Genomic DNA, 20,661 nt, shown 5'->3' with positions numbered 1-20,661 from the left:
TCTCCGTCTCTGCAGTTATATGAAAGCCTTTAGTAACTCCAACAGTGGGGTCATTGGTGGTTCTGTTTTTATTGTCTGAGTTTTCTTTTGGTTTTGGTTATTTGGTCCTGTCTGTTGTCATACTTGGTAAGTTTTTATCGAAGTGCTGGATATAGTGTTTGAAAACCTGTGGCAACTGTGGATAATTTTGCGCCCGCAGGGGACTTCGTTTCCTCTGGCAGGCAGAGAGTTGTGGGGAGCTAGCCCGGGTTCAGTGGAGGCTGGCCCGTCTGGGTCCTCACTGCACATCTTGGGATGTGCTCGGCTCAGGACCTGGGCAGGACCTGGCAGTGCCATCACAGGGGTCCCTGCCCACTTTCTCTTCTCCAAGCTGACTGCTGCTGGCCGTGGCGTTAAGCCTTTGCACCCTTCTGGCCGTGCGGAGCAGGAGCTGACCAGGGCCTGGAGGGAGCCTGAGTGCATGGTGTTTGGCCCACTTCTTGACAGTTGGGTCCCTCGAGGCTGGCTGTCTTGGAAGTCCCTAAGTCCTACATTTTATCTTCCCTCGGGTGGGACTCTGTGAGCTCCAGGCTGTGGCCTTGACCTCTGCCTTCTGCTGTGGGGGCAGCCAGTGCCCTGAGGGGGAGCAGGAGCAGCTGGCAGGCCCCCTGGCGCAACAGGAAGCCCTTCCTTTTCCTAGGTGGCTCCTGGCTGCTGCCCGACCCCCCCCACCACGCACCTCCGCGTCCAGGCGCCGCCCTCCCTTGTCACACAGCCCTGTAACTCCCCTTGATGCCTGCTTCCACTCCCGGCCCCTTTGAGGATTGCCTCCGGGACTTGGGTGGTCTCTTCGAGCCTTACATCAGGGCTGCATGTCGCTGTGCAGGTACAGCTGCACTGCCAGGTGATAACCGGTGCAGCAGGACACCAGGGAGAGGTGTCCTGGTGGCCTTTGTCCTTGGTAGGGCGTGGCTGCGAGCTCCTGCTCTAAACAGAGCTGTGGGCCGGCTCGTGAATAACTGCCAGCTGGTGCTGGCTGCCTGGGGAAGGGCTCACCAGAGCAGGGGGCACCCCGCGGGCTTGGAGGGTGGGTGGGTGCTGGGCAGGTCGTCCTTCTCAGGGAGGGCGAGGTTTGGCTCCTTAGTGCTGATGGCACTGTTGTTCCTGGGACTCACCGTCTCGTGTCCAGTACGGCCCCAGGAGGGTGCTGTTGGCTCACGTGGCTGCACCCCTGGCCTCACTGTTCGTCCTAAAGTGTGGCGTCCACGCACACACATGACATTTCGGACCTCTGGATGTGCAGGGGCAGTTTTTCACCTGGAGAGACACTATCAGAGGCAGCATAGAGGAATATCACGTTCTTTTGACCTTTACTTCTGCCTTATTTAAATCTCTGTAAACTTTTCCTTTGACCAAAAATGAGTCTCAGTTTAAATCGGGTCCTGTCTGTGATTGTTTTCCCAGCAGTGCTGTGTGGGCCCGCCAGAGGGTCTCCCATCCCCTCGGGGCGGAGCTACTCCTAGGCCCCAGGGGCAGTGGTGGCCCAGTGTGGGCCACCGCATGCTTTCTAAACCCACTGGACGCACTCTGGTCTTTGGACCCTGAGGAACGTCCAGGATCTTCTGAAGGTGTTTTATCCGCCACCCTTCTTTGTGCTGATGCACCTCTTCTAGGACAGGCACTGAAGTGGGTGTTCGTTGAGCAGAAGTGCCGCCTGCTAGAACACGACTGGGCCCCAGGAGGACGGGAGGGAGACAGAGAGGCCGACAGAACTACACTCATGCTGAGCCAGGGCTTCACGCAGGCCTCGTCTGTGGGCTTACTTACCGTCCCAGCAGGTTTGGGGGTCTGGGGTCTCTGCACTGAGGCTGGACGCAGCTGCCTAGCAAAAGGGAACGGCTGCTGGGAAGGACACTGGCCCAGGGGCCAGCCAGACAGGAGACTTTTCCAAGCCACAGAACCCCAAACGCCCATCAGTTGGACCCACTGAGGCCCGGGGGGCGTTGGTGGGCTCTGGCCCAGGATGCGGCCTGAGGGGGGCGCCTCGTTCAGGAAGCACGTAATTCGGATCATCCTGCTCAGAGAGGAACCAGGGCTGTCTAGACATTCCTGTGGACACGGGTCAGGTGTCCTGCCATTGTCATTTCAAGGACAGCAAATGTCATTTCATTGTAACTTGGTTAAAAGTTGAATCCCAATCTCCTTTTTAAAATATACACATTTCCCCCCCCCCCCATCATTTTATTATGAAAAATATCAAACACGTGGCAAAGTTGAAAGGATTGGTCATGCAGTGGGCGCCCCCCGCCCCAGTGACTCCATCCACACCTCGTTGGTCTATGCTCGGCACCCCCACCCGCCAGCCGCCCCTCAGACTGCCCTTTTCTGGTGCTTTTCAAAGTTGGGTGCAGACATCTATCCAGTGCCCCCAAGCCCTTCAGCAGGCAGATTATTAACTGACTAGATACCAGTATTTGTTTATGGTTCTTATTTCCTTTTAAGGTAAAATTGGCATAAAACGAAATGCACAGGTCTTCATCATGCCATTTGATGAGTTCTGAGGAGTGCACGTGTCTGTGCGACCAGGTCTTCTGTCGGGATGCAGGGCGGCACCAACACCCCACCCCAGAGGCACCCGCTCTCCTGGTGACGCCCGTGGGTTAGTTTTGCTTGTTCTGGAACGCCCTGTCCGGGATGCGGGTGTGTGCTCTTCCTGCAGGTCTGTCGCCTGGCAGGCCTCTGCCGTCTTGTCTCCATGGGGCGAGTGTGTGACAGGTCATCGGTGTCTCTGTCGACGGACACCCGGGCTGTTCCCGGTCTTTGCTCTTGTGCCGGAGCTGCTGTGAACATTCTTTTGTCCTCTCCTCGTGGTCGGAGGCCCTCGAGCAGGGCCGGTGTTCCACTGGGCGCCCTGCCGGCGGGCGTGGCAGCTGCGGTCATCTGTTGCTGTTGTAGGGGTGCTTTAGTTTGCTTTTCTGTGATAGCTGCTGAGTTGGGGGGCTCTTTGCTTCTCTTCATGAAACATCTGTTCAAAACTTTTGCCCGTTTTTTTTGCATTTAGTTTATTAGTATTATTTTAAAAATAGACTTCATTTTTAAGAGCAGTTTTAGATTTATGAAGAAATTGTGCAGAGTTCCGTCTTCTCCACCCAGCACAGAGTTTCCCTATGATCAGCTCATGTTAGTGTGCTGTATGTTACAATTGATGGACCCGTGTTGACACAGTACTGTTAACTGAAGTCCATAGCTGATGTGAGGGCTCACTCTCGGTGGTCCATGCTCCACGCGTTTGACGAGTGAAAGGCCACGTGTCCGCCGTCGTGGTGTCATACAAGCGGCTTCGCTGCCCTGAAAATCCCGTGCCCCGCCTGTTCATCCTCCCATCTGACCCTTGGCAACCCCTGACCCTTTCACTCTCTCCAGAGTATTGCCTTTTCCAGAATGTCTTAGAGTTGGAATCTTACGGCATATAGTCTCTTGGTTATGTTAATTTGTTCTGTCGTCACCGATTCCTGCTCATATATTTACGGTGGTCTTCCTTTCATTTCTTGTGATTTCACTTTTCTTTTTTTCAAAGTTCTTCTCACTAGTTTGTTGGTCTGCACTGTGGCATTATCTGTCTTCCTGTGACTACACTCCCTGATGAAACGTCTGCCTTCATACGGAGAAACAAGGTGCCTTTGATTCAAGGACCTTGGAGGCCATGTTCAGATGCTCGCCGCCTGGTGTGAGGCTTTGGCATTGGGACTTCCTTTCTCCTTGCTCTGTCGGGCCCAGGATTTCCCTCTGGACACCTGGTCTGGGCTCTGGTTCAGCATCATGGGGATTTCTTAGTCACTTCTCAAAGCCATAGCACATCCATGAATGACACTAATTTCACTTCATTTGACAAGTTGCCTTTCTGAGTGGCTTGTGCTTTATATTTCTGTGTATGTGTCTGGCTGAGTTTTGAATCGCTTAGGACATATTCTGGTTACTACTTAACCATCTGCTGAGAGCAAGGACAGGTCCCACGCCAGAGTCCCCACAGCTGCCCCCTCAAGCACCAGTACCGTAGTGGTGCCTGCCGGCCACCAAAGGTGGCCTGGTGTGTGTGTCTGTCCCCCAGGAGCCTTGAGTCCTGGGACAGAGGACACTGCTGGGCACCCGGCAGCCGCTCAGTGGATGCTCGTGAGACGCAGTGAGTGTGGTCGCGCGCTTCTTGGGCAGGCCGGGGCAGGAGACCCCCTCGGAGCAGGGGAGCCCTGGCTGGGCAGGGCCCACACGGATGCGGGGGCCGTCCTGCAAAGGCAGTTGCACTCCAAGAACCGTGTTGCAGGCCCCCACCCCAGCTCCACTCCCCCTTGTCCGGTAGTGACTCGGAGGTCTCCCAGAAGGTGAGCCCTGACGCGGCTGCCTCACTCTGCCCTCGTGGTCCAGTGCCGAGCTTAGGTCTGCAGCCAGGCTCTGCCTCCTGGAAGTTGTCGGGTGGCCGGAGCCTGTGGGCCTGGGCACTGCTCCTTGACTCCCCTTGCAGACATGCTCCTTGACCTCAGCGACCTGCTCCAGGTAGATGCATTTCCTTTCTCAGTCCCTTTCCTGCCCCGGTTGGGAGGGTCCACAGGCGAAGGACACACAGGGTGTGGGTCTCTGTTTGGAAACTGGCAAACAGAGTGGGTAGGGAGACAGTGGACACAGGGTGATGGTGTTGTCCCGGGGGCTGGGCAGCCCTGGCCTTAGAGCCAATGGAGAGACTCACGTGAACTTTGTCCAAGGCAAGGGAGATTCTTTAAAAGAAAAAAAAAATGGACTCACATGCATACGTTTTAAACAATATAAAAACTTACATTTACAGTCTATTTAGAGAAACTTGCTTTCTGAGTTCCAGGAAGGCACCTCTCATTTCCAAATGCCTGACGGTAATGGGAAGACCCAACAAGAGGGACACCTGTGTGGACGGGACGCTCACGGGGTGGGAGCAGCGCTGGGGCGGAGCCGCTGCAACTCCGCACTTGTCCCTGGTGGTGGCGCTGGGGCTGGGGTGAGCTTGGCCCCGTGCCCTGGAGCTGGGCTCTGTGGCGATCACTCCACTGAGGGCTCGGAAGGAGAACTAATGTCGTGGAAAGCAGCTGTGACCGCAGTGTGAGGACTCATGCAGGACTCGCAGGAATCCCACGCCCCCGGGGAAGCTTCCTTGCGAGCCTGGCGCTGTGCTGCCCGGGTGCTGGGCCTTCAGTGCCCTCGGTGCCGGCACACAGACCTTCACTGAACTCAGATGCCGCCTGCATTTGTGTTCTCCCAGGTGCCTTTATAAATGGCATCTCTCAGGAGCCCTGTTGAAACATTCAGGGGTCACGCTAAACATAATCCCTTGGAATCGTGAAAATCCAGCACTCCATGTGCCGTGTTTGGTCAGGGCAAGGCCATGTGGCCTGGTTTCCATCCTGGTGACTCCCCAGGAAGGACAGGAGTGAGGGCTCGCACAGGACAGCGCTCCAGAAGTGCTTGGGCGCCGCTTGGGAGGGAGAGGGAGGTGTTCCAGTACTTTCTTGCTTCACACCTTGGGAAGCGGGACACCAGTCAGGGTTCAGGTGGGAGAGGGTGACAGAGTAGATGCTCCCACTCACCTGGGGCTGGATCAGGGCCCAGTGGAGAGTCACCGTGCTGGCCAGTGAGACCCCGTACGTTCAGGCTGGGGCCACACAGACAGTTTTAACACCTCAGGTGGAAGGGTGAGCCTCGGGCCCCCTGGTCTTGGGCAGAGCCCAGCCTGGGCACTGGGAAGGTGGGAGGTGACCTGGCCCTGCCCTGGAGGGGCTGGGACAGGCTCAGCGCTCACAGGACACACGTGTCTGCAGCTGATGTGGGTGTGGAGCACGCATGTCGGGCGAGGGTCCCACTCGGGGGCTTGCACTGCCGAGGGCTGGGCGCTCGGAGGGCGTAAGCAGAAGACCCAGGGCCCCCTCCGTCCTCGCTCACACGCACGCCCAGGGCCCCCTCTGTCCTCGCTCACACGCATACCCAGGCAGGCTTCCTCCCGGCTTCAGCTCACAGCCAGCACCCTCTGCGCCCTGAGGGTCCTGGCAGGACGTCCCTTTGTGCCCCCTTATAGTGAGGCTGACACAGAGGCACTCACGTGCCTGGGCCACGGCCCCTCAGAGGCAGAGCCGGGAGCCCTCAGGGTCTGCGGAGCCTGCCCGCCATGTGCTAGGGGCCAGGGAGGGCTGGCCACCCACACACAGCCGCGGACACGGGAGAGTGACCGTCAAAGCATCTCTGGCAATAACCACGCATTTTACAGGCATATCCTTTTTAAAATTTGATTTTCCACTTGAAGTTGTTCAGAGAACGCTTTCCTGCAGCATTCAGGCTTCGTCTGCCTAGGTCCCGGGGTTGGGGTGGTGGGGGTCGCGGTGTGGGCAGGCTGAGTCGGGATGTGCTGCGGGGAAGGCGGAGACGGCACGCTGGGTGGCAGGTCAGTTCTGCTCTGGTCTCAGCGGAGGGTGAGGCAGGAGGGTCGGGATGCAGGAGCCTGGTGGGAACCCAGCGGAGGGAGGTGCACAGCGACACGCGCACTTTGGTGGCAGGCACCCCGGGAGCCCCCAGCCCTTGGGATGGGGATCTTGGAGGAGGGCAGAGTGACTGCCAGTGGGGTGGGGGGTGCCCTCTGCTGCCTGGACAGGGAGGCCTGGCCCCCGCTGGGAAGGCCCCAGGCTGCCTGGTGCCCACAGGTACCCTCATCTCCTCCCCCGGGGAGACTCAATGTTGTACCATTCCTTAGCACCCTGGTCCCTGTGTGCCGTCTGCCAGCCCCGTGGTGGATACGGCGCACAACAAGGCCTTCACTCTTCCTCCGCACCTTTGCTGGTGCCCTCTTGGGTGCTGGGCCAAGGGGCTCACAGGCCAGGCTTGATCGGGTGAGGGAGCTCTCTGAGGCAGTCAGAGGCAGAGGGCCAGAGCCAGCCTCCTGCGAGGCCCGAGTCCTGTGGGCAGGGCTGGGGTGAAGACAGGTGGCCATGGGTTTCTCCAGCTCCGGCTGGGACGGCGAAGCCCACAGCTCGGGCCTGGGGCGAGAGCCTGGGCTCTTCTCGGATCTGCATGCCATGCACGCCTCCCCTGCACCGCTCCTGCCGTCAGTCCGCTCAGTGGCACCCTCCCCGCGAGCTGCCCAGCCCTCGGCCAGCACCAGGCAGGCTGGGAGGACAGTGCCTGGCCAGGCCCCGGGCTCAGTCGCGCCCGGGGAGGTTCTGGCAGGTGACTGGGTCAGGGGCAGGCTCCACGGTGGATCTGGACCTGAGGTGGGAGCGGTGGAGGGTCACTGAGGCCTGCAGAGCCCCACAGCCAGGACTGAGCTGGCCCGTGGGGACAGAAGAGGATGCCCCCGTGAGCCCCTGGGAACGGGGTAGAGGAGTGGCCGTGGCCCCCGCAGTCGTGGCGCCTTGCGCACTGGATGATTCTGCTCAGCCAGCTACTCTTGAGGCAGCTTTTCTTCTCAGCAAGTTCAGTCGTTGCTGAGATAGTGGTAGAGTCTAAAAAAGCCACCTGGGAGAGGGAAGGAGTGCCCTGGGCTGCTCTGGGGGCAGCAGGGGGGGCTCTTAAAGACTGAACGATGGAAAAAAAAAGAAGCAAACACTTCCTGCACATGAACGCCCTTCTTAGTTGTGGTGTCTTCATGACAGGTGAACGTTTACGTGCTGGGGAAGACGTTCCTTCTTTTGGCGAGAGAGCTCTGCATCAACGCACCAGCAATAGGTACTGTGGGGCTCACGGGGTGCGCTGCCGGTGCTCTGGGTGGGAGGGTGGCGCGTGCAAGGGCAAGGGCCTCACAGGGAACAAGCGTCGCCTGGAGGCTGCCAGGAGCCCAGCAGCCTGGGGGTTATTTCTGGTTTAAAACCAGAGCGCTGTGGGCAGTGCCCGCAGGTAGGGATGGAGTGAGACGAAAGTGCTGCGTGGATGGGGGCCTGTCTCTCCACCTCTCGAGGAGCACCCCTGGCAGCACGGTGCCTCGGGGTGGGCAGGCCCCCTGCAGACGGAGCCGGGCCTGTCCCAGCCACGGTTGGTGGGCCGTTATGGCAGCCTCACCGTGAGGACTGTTTGCACAGCTGGCTTGGAGGGGCTGCTCCCTCCTCCGCCCATCAGTGTCTAGAGGCACACCCCCTGTCCTAAGGAGGTGGGGTGTGGGGCCAGGGAGGGTGGGCAGGGCGTGCAGTCCTGGGTCACCCGCAGGGTGGTCCCCTGGGGCCGGAAGGCACGGTCCAGCAGGGTGGGCCCGGAGGAGGAGGGCCGCTGGCACAGGGAGACCTGGGGCTGGGGGCTGTATCCCTGTGCCCAGTGACACGGTCCCTCCCTCCAGGGGTCATGCGGAGGTTTTTCAGAAACAAAGCAAATGCCCAAGGAGTTTGCAGCGAGGGACGACAGAGGCAAGAGGCTCAGCGAGCCTGCCTGACGCCACAGCACGCGCGTGCAGGCTGCTGGGGAGCCCGAGGTGGGAGTCCGCTCTCGGGGGCAGGAGCCCTGGGCCCGGCAGAGCACCCCGCACGCCCCCACCCAGTCGAAATCAAACAGTAGGATTTTGAGCAGCTAGTGACACTCCAGGAAGTAGACACAACCTGACACCTGGCTTTTTCTAGAGCAGTCTGGCGGCAGCCCGGAGAGCAAGCCCTCCCAGATGGCGGAGGCCCGGGCTGCCGGCAGAGGGCAAACTCGGGGACGGGTGGGCCTCTTGGGAGTACCCGCTAAGCACTGTTAGGGCAATTTGAGACTCGCAGTCGTTTATCTACGTGCGGCTCTCATTTTGTTAAAACTTTATTATGAAAATCCACTTAAACAGGTGAACTACTTTAAGTGACTTTTCCCATTTTGGATTTGAACTGAAGATCTTAAGCTTAGAACCACTTAGAATAGAATCCAAGAGGATGCGAGAGATGGCAAAGCCCTCAAAGCAGGCGGTGTAGGTGCCCCTTGGAGGGAATCTGGAGCCTGCCTTGTGCCCTCCACCTGGGACGTGCGCCCCAACGTACAAGAGATGTAGAGACCGAGGCTCTGGCTGCGCAGGAAAGTGTCTTGTGTCACAGCTTCAGGCTCCAGCCGACCACTTGCAGAGGAGGCACGCCGCGAGCGCAACCTTCGAGGTGGCGGGTCACGGGCTGCCTGTAGAGAAAGGGCCTGCCACTCGCCGTGCACCCCTGCCACCCCACAGCGCCTCAGGCGTAGAAGATGAGCTCGGGGATCTGGCCACCCTGGACCCCGGTCCCGTTGGTGCTGTCGGAAGAGCACTGGAACTGGAAGGTCACCTTCCCGCACTGCACCTCGGTCATGCCCTCCTGCCCGAAGTAGCTGAGCTCGCTGCCATCCAGGACGGCGCTGGCGGTGTAGAAGGTGTCCTGCTCCACTTGCACGGGGTGTTCAAACCAGACTGAGAAGGTGCTGCTGGAGCCGTCGGAAACAAACGTGGTCAGGTTCTGCGCCAGGACCACCCCCAGCCGCTTGAGTTCAATCTTCACGCTGTACTCGGCTCTCCCGGAGCTAGAGCCGTACAAGCCCAGCCCCGCGATAAACACTCTCCTGTCCACAGCAAACTGGATGCTGTCGCAGCGCCCGCGGTAGCGCCACTGGTTGCTGCGGTAGGCGGAGGACTGGAAGCGGTGGCACGTCTGCGGGGCGAGGCCCTTCCTCTTGGTCAGGGGGAACTCGAGGAGGGGCTTGTTGGCCGCCGTGTACCACAGGAAGATGTTGTGGGTCTCCTCCAGCGTCAGGATGTCCGACTGGGCGGCGCCGTTGGCGAACTCCTCCAGGGTCATGGTTGGAATTCGGACCAAGTAGAGGGCTGGCCCCAAAACATGCCTCTTGTTGCGCGGGGTGACCGGCAGGCCCTGCCGCTTGCACTCCGCCTCGGCCCAGCTCAGGACTGCCTCGAAGACCACAGCCTCCTTGGTGTTGAGGGCCTCCCGCGTCACGATGATCTCCAGCGTCTGCCAGTCAATTTCACAGAAGCCTTCGGACCTCAGGGCCATCTCAGCCTGAGCATCGATGACCTCCCAGCAGCGCTGGGTCAGCTCGGGCTCCTCAAACAGCCGGCTCTGGGACAGCAGCACACAGGCGTTTTTGGCTTCCAGACTCGTCTCCAGGAAGTTGACACAGGCTTTTGCTAACGCGGGGACAATGTACTTCTTGGCGGCATACAGAGTGGCCAGCACCGTGTCAGCTTCCAGGTCAATCTCGTCACTGTACATGTACCTAGGCAGGACGGGGCCAAGTCACAGGCTGCGTGGGGCATGCCGCGCACCCAGGGCCTGGGACAGGAGCCCTCCGTCCCTGTGGACCTCAGGAAGCTGCAGGCAGCTGGCTGGCGGAACCAGGCAGCGAGGAACCGCCCCATCCTTGCACCCTGAGGAGGCGGACTTACTTCAACAAGATGAGAAAAGCTGTAGGTTCCACGTCAGGGATGTGGATTTCTGACTTGACTTCTGCCAGGTCCCCGTAAAACATGGCATAAAAGACAGAGCTACCCACGGCCAAGACATACTGTGGATGAGAGAGAGAGAGAGCTGCCTTGAGCCCTGGGCCCTCCCTGCCCCCAGCGGCTGCCACACCCGGGAAGAGGACCGTCCATACTCGGGAGGCGGCCGGTCGCCTTTGGGAGCTCAAAGGGCCGAGCCTCTACCAACCTTGTGGGCAGGCACCCTCCGGGCCGCGCCCGGGGGCCCCACGACGAAGTGCACGTCGGCCATGAGCTCGTTGTTGAACATCAGCGCGTTCCTGCAAAGGGCAGAGGCACAGGACACGGCTCGGGGCTCGCGTCGGCGCGGGGCGCGGGCAGGGGCGGGGGTGCAGGCCCCGTGCTCACCTCTCGCGCAGGGTCGGGTGGAAGGACTGCCAGTTGGGGCTCTCCAAGTTGTTGTTGTCGAGTGCGGGCGGCGCGGGCGCGGGCGGTGGCAGGGCGGGCAACGGGGCGCTGGGCCGTCCCTTCCTGCCCGCGGCGGCGGCGGCGGCGGCGTTGCTGTTGGCGATGTCCGTGGCGGTGGCGGCCGCGGCTGCGGCGCCGGCGGGCGCATAGAGCTCCGCGGCCATCTTCGCGGGCAGGGCGGCCTCCGCGCGCGGGGGCGGCGCGCCGTGCGCCCTCGCGCCGCGCCGGGGCCTCGGGGGCGGCTCTGCGAGCACCAGGAGCGCGGTGAGGCACTGTGCCACCCGGCCGTGCAGGCAGGCCAGGGGCAGCAGCATGGGGCCGCGGCGGCCCTGCGCGCGGGGGGCCGGCCTGCCCGGGGCGGCGGGCGCTGCTCCCTCGCGCCGCCCCGCCCGCCGGCCAGAGCCTCCAGCCCGCCCGCACCGCCGCGGCGCCCGCGCGTCACGCCGCGGCGCGGCCCCGCCCCGCGCGGTCGACGTGCTCGCCTGCGGCTCCGCCCCCTGCCCGGCTGCGCCCCGCGCGGCGACGTGCTCGCCCAAGGCCCCGCCCCTTGTCCGGCCCCGCCCCGCCCCGCCCCGCGCGGGCGCTTGCTGGAATCCCGCAGCGGAGGTGCGGGAGGGACAGTGTGGGCGCGGGCCCGCGGCGGAGCGGCCGGCGGCGGCTTTGGTGGTTCTGGCGTGGTCCGATCTCTGCGCGGGACCCCGACGTAGGGGCTGCCCCTCTTCGAGGCCCACTCTGCAGCCTGCGCGCCTGTGCTGTCCGGAGTCCACGGGGCTGTCAGGGGCGGAAGGGACGGGATGAACTCCTGGAGAGACGACCCCCCTGGGCGGCCGTCCTAACTAACAGGTGAGGTGCTGTCTCACAGGGGGCTTGAGTTCCTCACGGTCAGTGATGTGGAGCACCGCGTCAGGTGCTTGTTGGTCACCTCTGTGTCTCTGGAGAGAAATCTCTTGTACTCCTTTGCCTCTTTTTGAATCGGGTTGGTTTTGTCATTGCTGAGATTTAGGCGTATTCTACATATTCTGGAGATTTATCCCTTACCAGATGCATGATTTGCAAGTACTTCCTCCCATTTTGTAGGTGGCATTTTTCACTCTGTTGACTGTTTCCTTTGCTGCACAGAGGGTTTTAAGTTTGGTATAGTCCCATTTGTCTGTTTTTGCTTTTGTTGCCTGTGCTTTTGGTGTCCTATTCAAGAAGTCATTGCACATTCCAATGTCATGCTCTTCCCCTACGTTTTCTTGTAGGAGTTTTACAGTTTCATGTCCTACGGTTAGGTCTTTAATTCATTTGGAGTTGAGTTTTGTACATGGTGTGTGAGATAAGGGTCCATCTTTTTTCTCTCGTATGTGAGTGTCCAGTTTTCCAGCACCATCTGTTGAAGCCGTTACCCTGTCCCAATTGTGTGGTCTTGGCACCCTTATCAGACATCATGTGACCATGCATGTGTGAGTTTGTTTCTGAGCTCTCTGTTCTGTTCCATTGGTCTATATATGTCTTTGTACCAGCACCATAGTGTTTTTGGTTTTATCTTCTAAAATTCTTTTCCTGGTGAAAGTAATTTATTTATATATTTACTTTTCTTTATTACTCCTTTTTTCCCTGTATTAATATTTTTTCCTAAGATGGAGGTTTTTAACCTTTTTTTTTAATGTTTCATTTGGCTTTAGAATATTTCCATTTCCCCTTTTTTAGCCCTCTTTGCAACACTAATATAATCTTTATTTAATTAACTTTTTTTGAAGTATAGTTATTTTCAATATCGTGTTCGTTTCAGGTGTACAGTGCTGTGATTCAATTATACGTAGATACATATGTATATACATATATATGTATACTTTTTCAGATTCTTTTTCCTTATAGGTAATTACAAAATATTGAGCATAGTTCCCTGTGCTTTACAGTAGGTCCTTACTGGTTATGTATTTTATATATAACGGTGTATATGTGTTAATCCCCACCTCCTAATTTATCCATCCCCCCCCCTTCCCCTTTGGTAACCATAAGTTTTCTATGGCTGTGAGTCTTTCTGTTTTGTAAATAAGTTTGTACATCTTTAATATTCCACATATAAACAATATCATATGATATTTGTTTTTCTCTGGTTTACTTCATTTAGTATGATAATCTCTACGTCCAACCATGTTGCTGCAAGTGGCATTATTTCCTTCTTTTTTAAAAAATTTTTGGCTGCGTTGGGTCTTCATTGCTGCGCACGGGCTTTCTCTAGCTGCGGGAGAAGGGGCTTCTCATTGCGGTGGCTTCTCTTGTTGCGGAGCACGGGCTCTAGGCGCGTGGGCTTCAGTAGTTGCATCACGCGGGCTCAGTAGTGGTGGCTCGCGGGCTCTAGAGCGCAGGCTCAGTAGTTGTGGCGCACGGGCTTAGTTGCTCCGTGGCATGTGGGATCTTCCCAGACCAGAGATCGAACCCATGTCCCCTGCATTGGCAGGTGGATTCTTTTTTTTTTTTTTTTTATAAGCAGTTTAATTATATGTGTGTGTGTTTTTTTTTAATTAATTAATTTATTTATTTTTGGCTGTGTCGGGTCTTCGCTTCTGTGCGAGGGCCCTCCCCAGTTGTGGCAAGCGGGGGCCACTCTTCATCGTGGTGCGCGGGCCTCTCACTGTCGCGGCCTCTCTTGTTGCGGAGCACAGGCTCCAGACGCGCAGGCTCAGTAGTTGTGGCTCACGGGCCCAGTTGCTCCGCGGCACGCGGGATCTTCCCAGACCAGGGCTCGAACCCGTGTCCCCTGCATTGGCAGGCAGATTCTCAACCACTGCGCCACCAGGGAAGCCCCTGGCAGGTGGATTCTTAACCACTGTGCCACCAGGGAAGTCCCTCCTTTTTATGGCTGAGTAATATTCCATTGTATACGTGTAGCACATCTTCTTCATCCACTCCTCTCTCAATGGACATCTTGTCTACTGTGACTAGTGCTGCTGTGAACGTTGAGGTGCATGTATCTTTTCCTGATATATGCACAGGATTGTGATTGCTGGGTCATATGGTAACTCTATTTTTAGTTTTTTAAGGAACCTCCGTACTGTTCTCCATAGTGGCTGTACCAATTTACATCCCCACCAACAGGGTAGGAGGGTTCCCTTTTCTCTACACCCTCTCCAGCATTTATTATTCGTAAAATTTTTTTGTCGATGGCCATTCTGACTGCTATGAGCTGGTACCTCGTTGGAGTTTTTTCATTTCTGTAATAATTAGTGATGTTGAGCAGTTTCTCATGTGCCAGTTGGCCATCTGTATGTCGTCTTTGTAGAAATGTCTATTTAAGTCTTCCTTTTTGCCTGTTTTAAATATTTCACTTTGTTAGTTTTTTATTTAACTACTTAGTTCATTATTTTGTCCTTACCTAAGCACTTAAGTCTATTACGCTACCTAGAAAAGTGTTCTTTAATTCCCTGCTAGTTTGTCTGGAGGTGGGGGCTGTGCACCCTCGTCCTGCGAGTGTTTCGTTTCCTGCCCTGAGGTCAAAGGGCACACCCTGTGATATCTCTGTTCTCTGGGGTGTCGGGAGCGTTTCTTTGCTCCTTAATACACGGTCGGTCTTCATAACTGTTCCACAGACTTTGGAAAAGAATGATTACTTTTTGTAAGGTATTGACTTTAAAACATATTTGCTAAATTGAGCCTATGGTGATGGCATCCAGTTCCCCATTTGGTCTTTTTTTCCCCCCAAGCCAGTCTGTCAAATTTGAGGGAATTGTGTTAAAAAGCTCATATCATTGTGGCTATGTTAAAATCTCATATCAAGTGTGGAAATTTGTTTGCAACACTTTTTGCTTTATTTAATGCTTTCTCCTTCCCCGTGTGTCTACAGATTTGTGACTGTTCTGTCTTCTTTAAGATTATCTTGTCCTTTCCATCCTAAGAAACATCTGTCTGTGTCCCTTTCAGGGGTCCCTTGCCCTGAGTCCCGTGTTGCTGCTCCCTTCACGGCTGCCCTTTTTCTCCTGGTGACCTGCTTCGTGGGTCCCAGCAGAGCCTTTGGAGCTTCACCTTTTTGCATTATTTTTAAGTGTCTCTTGTAAACACCATATCCTGGTTTTAGCGCTTTGGTGCAAGCTGATCAGGGAAATTTAACTTAACGTTGTGTGACCTATACTTGTGGTTTGTTATTTTCTCCTAGTTTTTTTTTTTCTTCTCCCTACTTTAAATGCCCCAGTCCATTCCACACCGATCCCAGACTGCTGGCATGTTTGCCTTGAAATTTTTACCAGTACCACAGTTTTCTATTTCAAGAACTAAGCAGCGTCAAAGTCCCACCCAAATCAGGATGAGATCTTTTAATGTGCTTTTAATTTAATCCCCAGTTCTGATGGGTTTTGTTTTATTGTAAATAATTAGAAACCTTAGCAATTATATTTTTAAAATATGTTTTCTCCCAATAATATCTTTTTAAGCAACCAAATAACCCCCCCAAACCCCAAACCAACCCAAAACAAAACACCCACAGTGGAAGTAGGTGTAGCTCCAGACTGCCTAGGCTCAAATGACACTGCCCCATCTTGGGCACCTTGTCGTCTCTGAAAGGGGGTTAAGTGGTAGTAGCTGCCTGTTGTCAACCTAAAACAGCCAGTTACCTTACCAGCAACATGAGTTTACTCGGGAGAGGCAGGGGAATTGTATTTCGGGACCCACAAGCTATGGCAAACCACAGGCAAGTCCTGCAACAACGGAGAGGAGCCTTACTTTATGGGGGGGGGGGAGGAAGTTGGGCGGGGCTGCTTTGAAGGTTTTCCAGTCTCCATTGGAGGAAAGTGAGAGTTGAGGGTGGTGGCGGTTTCTCATTGGCTGGGCTGTTGCTGGGCCGGGAGAAAATCTTCCTTCCTCTTCCTGGGGCAGCGCACCAGCTTCTTCCCGCCCAGAAGCGCAGAGCAAGCTGGGAAGGAGGGTCTGGTGTGAGAGCGCCCCCTTCAGGGCGTCCCGCCTCCGTTTTACGCGAGGTTACCCTCATTAATTTCCACACTGTGTTGGCTGGGCTGAGCTGGATGGCTGTTAGGGTCCGGCTGGCATAAGGCAACCAAGAGGCACTGCTCCCTACGCCACCACAGCCTCCTCGGTCAGTGCAGGGGACTGTCCGCCTGAATCCATGTGGTCCCTGGGCGACCCAGCCTGCTTCAGGGGCGGCTGCCAATCTCTGTGGCCTCAGAAACCTTCCCTGGGTCCTTTATGTGAGCCAAGGCTGGCAGGGGTGGAAGAGGTGCTCGTAGGATCTATGGGGCTTCCAGGGGCCAGAGCTCAGTCATGAATGCCCTGTAGATGTAGGGAGGCCAGGAGAAGTGGGCAGGCTGGGGCCCAGGAGGTCAGTGCTGGGTGTTGGTAAACAGCTGGGGTCTCTGACACGCCTGCTTGCGCTGCTGTTGGAGGTGTCAGAGATGAGCTGACCAGTCCCCTTCCCTCCTGTGCCTCCCAGGGTCTTCCCGATCTGCCCTTCATCCTCCTCCGTCTGCCTGTACACACCTGCTTCCGGGCCAGCCCGTCCCCTCCTGGAACCCCCTCCTCGGGCCTCCGCCCCGCCCTGAGCACAGCCTTCCTGGATGATCTTGTCCAAAGGAGGTCTCGCCCCGCTATTCTCTGTCTTAGGGCTCTGCAGGGTTCCTTCAGTTGCCTATGGCAATCCAGACGCTTAGCTGAATTGAGTAAATTACTTGGCTGTTTTTGCCCGCTCTGTGAAGCTTCTAGCCCAAAGCCGCGTGAGGGAGTGCTGGTAAGGAGGGAGAGGGGGTGTGTGCAGGCGGCTCCGGTCCCTCCTGAGCCGGGCTGATGCTCCCTTAGTGAGAGAGGCGTTCATCTGAAGAGGTGCACACGCCCGTAGACAGGAGGGCAGACGATGGAAGCTGGCATTACACAAGAGTAAGTGCAGAAAATAAGTACGTAAAAACTTGGCTGACTCACAGCAGTCCATGGAATGCCAAATGAAGCAACGGGGTTTTGTGCGTGCGTCTGCAGGAGTGTGTGCGATGCGTACGCAGGCTTGGGGCCCCCACGTCCCGTGGCAGGGCACGCACGTCCTGCCCACCGGCTCCACTCTGGGTGCAGCAGCCGCCCGGCCACAGTGTCTGCAGCTGCTCCGGGAGGCTGCGTGTCCAGGAGGGGGGCTCGTGTCGGAGGAAAGGGGCCCTGGGGAGCCTGTGCGGTGGAAGGACGGGTGAGGGGGGCCCGAGGGGGGGCGCGGGGGAGCACTTGTCGCACCAGCTGGGTTTCCGTGTGCTGCCAGACGTGGAGCGCACGCCCCGCAGGGCCTCCTGGCACTGCACACTCCTGTTCCAGGGCGCGTTCGGCTGGCTGAGGTGCGTGTCTTCCGCAGACCCCTGCCTGTACATCCCGCGCTTCGCCCACCTGCTGGAGTTCGGTGACAAGAACCACGAGGTGTCCATGACGGCCCTGAGGCTCCTGCAGAGGATGAAGAGGGACTGGATGCACACGGGCCGGCGCCCTTCGGGCCTCTGTGGGGCAGGTGAGGCGGCCTTGGAGTCATGCTGGCTGGGTCCCGCTGCCAGCACGCGGGTGCTTTGTGTCCCGGCCCTTCAGCAGGCCGAGCCGCTAGGTGGTGGGCTGCCTCCAGAGCTGCCTGCTGGCCTCCCTGGCCCAGTCCGAACCCAGCCCTCAGGGACTTCCGCCTGCTGCCTCTTGACCTCACCTCTGTCTTGGAGGATAGGCAGGACCCTCAGAGGCCAAGGGGACTGCCGAGCTTCCTGGCCTTGACCCCAGGCTTGAATGTTGAGGTGCAGCCGTGCTGAGTCATTGCTGCAGAGGGCACCCCGGGCTGTCGGGCTAGCGCCCCGTTCCCCAAAGGACAGTTGTCTCGTCTCCCCTCCAGGTGGCAGCAGCCCACAGTCGGCCCTCCTGCTCTGTTCCTGACACTCCCTGGACCTGGAGCCCCTCCCCAGGAGGGCCGTTACCCTTCCTCTTAGCCTCTTACCCTGCCCCACAAGGTCGAGTCCCCTCCTTTCCAGAGCGCTCAGCAACCAGCAGGATCAGTGCTTCCTGAGATGCATTTTCCATCTCCAAGCCTGACCCCCGAGTTTGCAGTCCAGAATCTGGGCCTCTCCCAGGATCCAGCCAGTTGCGGTTGGCAGCACAGCACACCTGGGCCCACTCCCTCTCTCCCCGATTCCTGGCTTGTCCATCCCCAGCCAGCGTTTCCCATACAGGTCACCTCAGAGTTCACTCGTTTGCTTTGAGAGGTTACACAAAGTTCTCAGAAAGTGTATTTTAATATTTCTTGCGTTTAAAGAAGGAATGTGTGATGCAGTACTTCTTACATTTTTAAAAATTACCGTATAATTGCCTGCAAAGCGGTTTGTGGATCTCAGGTGTTCTGACAGTCGTGCAGACCGTGCAGCACCGCCCGCAGGAAGGTGAGGAGGGCGGTGTCGCCCCGGGGCTCCCAGAGCACCCTCTGGCGCTGTCTCTCCAGCTGGTCGCACTGTGGGGTCATCAGCCCTCCGCCCACAGGATCGGTCCTGGGTTTGGCAGGAGCATCCTGTTTCTGAATTCCCCATTGTATTCCTTTCCAGCACTTCTGGTTGCAGCCAGGATGCACGATTTCCGGAGAACCGTCAAAGAGGTCATCAGCGTGGTCAAGGTGTGCGAATCCACGCTGCGCAAGAGGTGGGTCGCTCTTATCGCAGCCGGGGGCTTGGCCAGGCTTCCCTGCACAGCCTCTCAGTCCGTCCAAGCGGTGGCCCCTCTCTTCCACCCTGTGTTGAGGTGGACAGTGGTTTGTAAAGTCACTCGACTCACAGGTCAGGAAACAGGTACCGAGAGTGGCCTCGTCTGTCTCTTGGCTGGTGCAGCCTGAGTGACCGGTCTCCCTGGGGGAAGCCAGGCTCAAGCAGAGGGCCACTGTGTCCCTGTAACGGAGTGGTCGGGCGAGCCGCTGCTTTGGATACTGTGTTCACAGGGTCGTTGCGGCAGCTCCAGCAGGAGCTCCACGTAGACTGTGACGAGAGAGTCGCTGGCACAGCCGTCAGCGCAGGGTATTTACCCTGAGTCTGGAGCTCTTGATGGCTGTCTTTCTACTGAGATCATATCCTATGGCAGTTTTCAAAGGCAGAGGGAAATTTATTTTGCTTATTTGAACTCTGGTTCTGTTTAAAAATTTTTCTGTTGAACATTTTAAAGATGGTATAAAATGTAGGAAATGGACAAGAATTAATTATGGCTGGTGCGGCACACTGCAGTACAGGAGCCCTGCCTGCCTGGGACTGGTGGCTCGGCCTCCTTCCTTCTTTTTTTTTTTTTTTTTTTTTTATAGAGTGAGATTTTTTTTTTTTTTTTTTTTTTATAGCTTACTTTATTTATTTATTTATTTATTTTTGGCTGTGTTGGGTCTTCAGTTCTTGCGAGGGCTTTCTCTAGTTACGGCAAGCGGGGGCCACTCTTCATCGCGGTGCATGGACCGCTCTTCATCGCGGTGCGCGGGCCTCTCACTATCGCGGCCCCTCCCGTTGCGGGGCACAGGCTCCAGACGCGCAGGCTCAGTAGTTGTGGCTCACGGGCCCAGATGCTCCGTGGCATGTGGGATCTTCCCAGACCAGGGCTCGAACCCGTGTCCCCTGCATTAGCAGGCAGATTCTCAACCACTGCGCCACCAGGGAAGCCCTCGGCCTCCTTCCTTCTGGGGCCTTCTTGAGTCTACCTGGGGGAGCAATGAGAGTGCCGTGCCTTTTTCTCCCAGGGGCCCAAGCCATCGGCAGGATAGAGTAGGGGCTGAGAGGCTGCCGGACAGCCCCCGGGCCTGTGCTCACAGCTGTGTGTGGCAGGGTGCTGGGCCTGGGAACCAGCACCCCTGAGGGACTGTTTTGTAAACGGAGTGCTGTTTTTTTTTTTAATTTATTTTATTTATTTTTTGGCTGTGTTGGATCTTTGCTGCACGTGGGCTTTCTCTAGTTGCTGCAAACGGGGGCTACTCTTCGTTGCGGTGCGCGGGCTTCTCATCGCGGTGGCTTCTCTTGTTGCAGAGCACAGGCTCTAGGTGTGCAGGCTTCAGTAGTTGTGGCACGCGGGCTCAGTAGTTGTGGCGCGCGGGCTCTAGAGCGCAGGCTCAGTAGTTGTGGCTCACGGGCCCAGCTGCTCCGCGACATGTGGGATCTTCCCGGACCAGGGCTTGAACCCTTGTCCCCTGCATTGGCAGGCGGATTCCCAACCCCTTTGCCAGCAGGGAAGCCCTGGGTGCTGGTTTGAGCGCTGTTCTCGGGCACCAGGTTCCCTTTCAAACGTCTGTTTCAGGCTCACAGAGTTTGAAGATACCCCCACCAGTCAGCTGACCGTGGACGAGTTCATGAAGGTCGACCTGGAGGAGGAGTGCGACCCCCCGTCCTACACAGCTGGGCAGAGGAAGCTGCGGATGAAGCAGGTGGGCCCCCCGCACACCGGGCCTGGCTGCCCCACCCATTTCCTGCTCTTGCTTCACAACAGTGGCGTAGCTGCGAAGACTGAAGCGGGGGCGGGGTGCTGAGCCCAGGCGGGGCCAGGGTGGGCCACACGGAGCACAGTCCCTCCTGGGCCCCGAGCCATCTCGTCTCCCTAGACCCCCCCTCAGTGCATCCCGTACAGTTTCTGGGGCAGGCCGCCTCCCTGAGGGCCCTGGTGCTCATGTCTCTGGGGGCCTGAAGCCCGAGTTCCTCTCGTCAGGCTGGGGACCCCCTCAGTGCATCCCGTACAGTTTCTGGAGCAGGCCGCCTCCCTGAGGGCCCTGGTGCTCATGTCTCTGGGGGCCTGAAGCCCGAGTTCCTCTCGTCAGGCTGGGGACCCCCTCAGTGCATCCCGTACAGTTTCTG

At 57.3% G+C, this 20,661-nt stretch overlaps 2 protein-coding genes across 7 annotated transcripts in view; one reads left to right on the top strand and one right to left on the bottom strand.

Moving 5' to 3' along the window:
• BRF1 (BRF1 RNA polymerase III transcription initiation factor subunit) overlaps positions 1-20,661 on the top strand; it is an 83,564-nt gene that overhangs the window by 38,121 nt on the left and 24,782 nt on the right. For 5 of the 6 annotated variants that reach the window (XM_057544643.1, XM_057544641.1, XM_057544639.1 and 2 more), the window contains 5 exons: positions 4,496-4,527; positions 7,638-7,710; positions 17,184-17,333; positions 18,397-18,490; positions 20,111-20,237. In XM_057544643.1, coding sequence (XP_057400626.1) covers positions 4,496-4,527; positions 7,638-7,710; positions 17,184-17,333; positions 18,397-18,490; positions 20,111-20,237 — 476 coding nt within the window. The remainder of the gene's footprint in view (positions 1-4,495; positions 4,528-7,637; positions 7,711-17,183; positions 17,334-18,396; positions 18,491-20,110; positions 20,238-20,661) is intronic. The other variant, XM_057544642.1, reaches the window with a different exon arrangement.
• BTBD6 (BTB domain containing 6) lies at positions 8,748-11,268 on the bottom strand. Its single transcript, XM_057544644.1, has 4 exons — positions 10,805-11,268; positions 10,626-10,716; positions 10,364-10,482; positions 8,748-10,194 (listed from the first exon to the last, which is right to left on the bottom strand). Exons 1-4 carry the CDS (start codon positions 11,176-11,178, stop codon positions 9,162-9,164), a joined length of 1,617 nt encoding a protein of 538 aa, XP_057400627.1. The 5' UTR covers positions 11,179-11,268; the 3' UTR covers positions 8,748-9,161.

This window comes from Balaenoptera acutorostrata, chromosome 3 (assembly GCF_949987535.1).
Source record: "Balaenoptera acutorostrata chromosome 3, mBalAcu1.1, whole genome shotgun sequence".
Taxonomy (NCBI): domain Eukaryota; kingdom Metazoa; phylum Chordata; class Mammalia; order Artiodactyla; family Balaenopteridae; genus Balaenoptera; species Balaenoptera acutorostrata.
This window is presented reverse-complemented; position numbering and strand designations above follow the sequence as displayed.

What these genes read in the sequence shown, in the direction of transcription:
- BTBD6 (XM_057544644.1), bottom strand. Translation starts at nt 11,178, where the DNA reads ATGCTGCTGCCCCTGGCCTGCCTGCACGGCCGGGTGGCACAGTGCCTC. An exon ending in CACCCGACCCTGCGCGAGAG is followed by an intron (nt 10,717 to 10,804) that starts GTGAGCACGGGG and finishes TGCCCTTTGCAG; the next exon opens with GAACGCGCTGATGTTCAACA. An exon ending in GCTTTTCTCATCTTGTTGAA is followed by an intron (nt 10,195 to 10,363) that starts GTAAGTCCGCCT and finishes CGTCCTGCCTAG; the next exon opens with GTACATGTACAGTGACGAGA.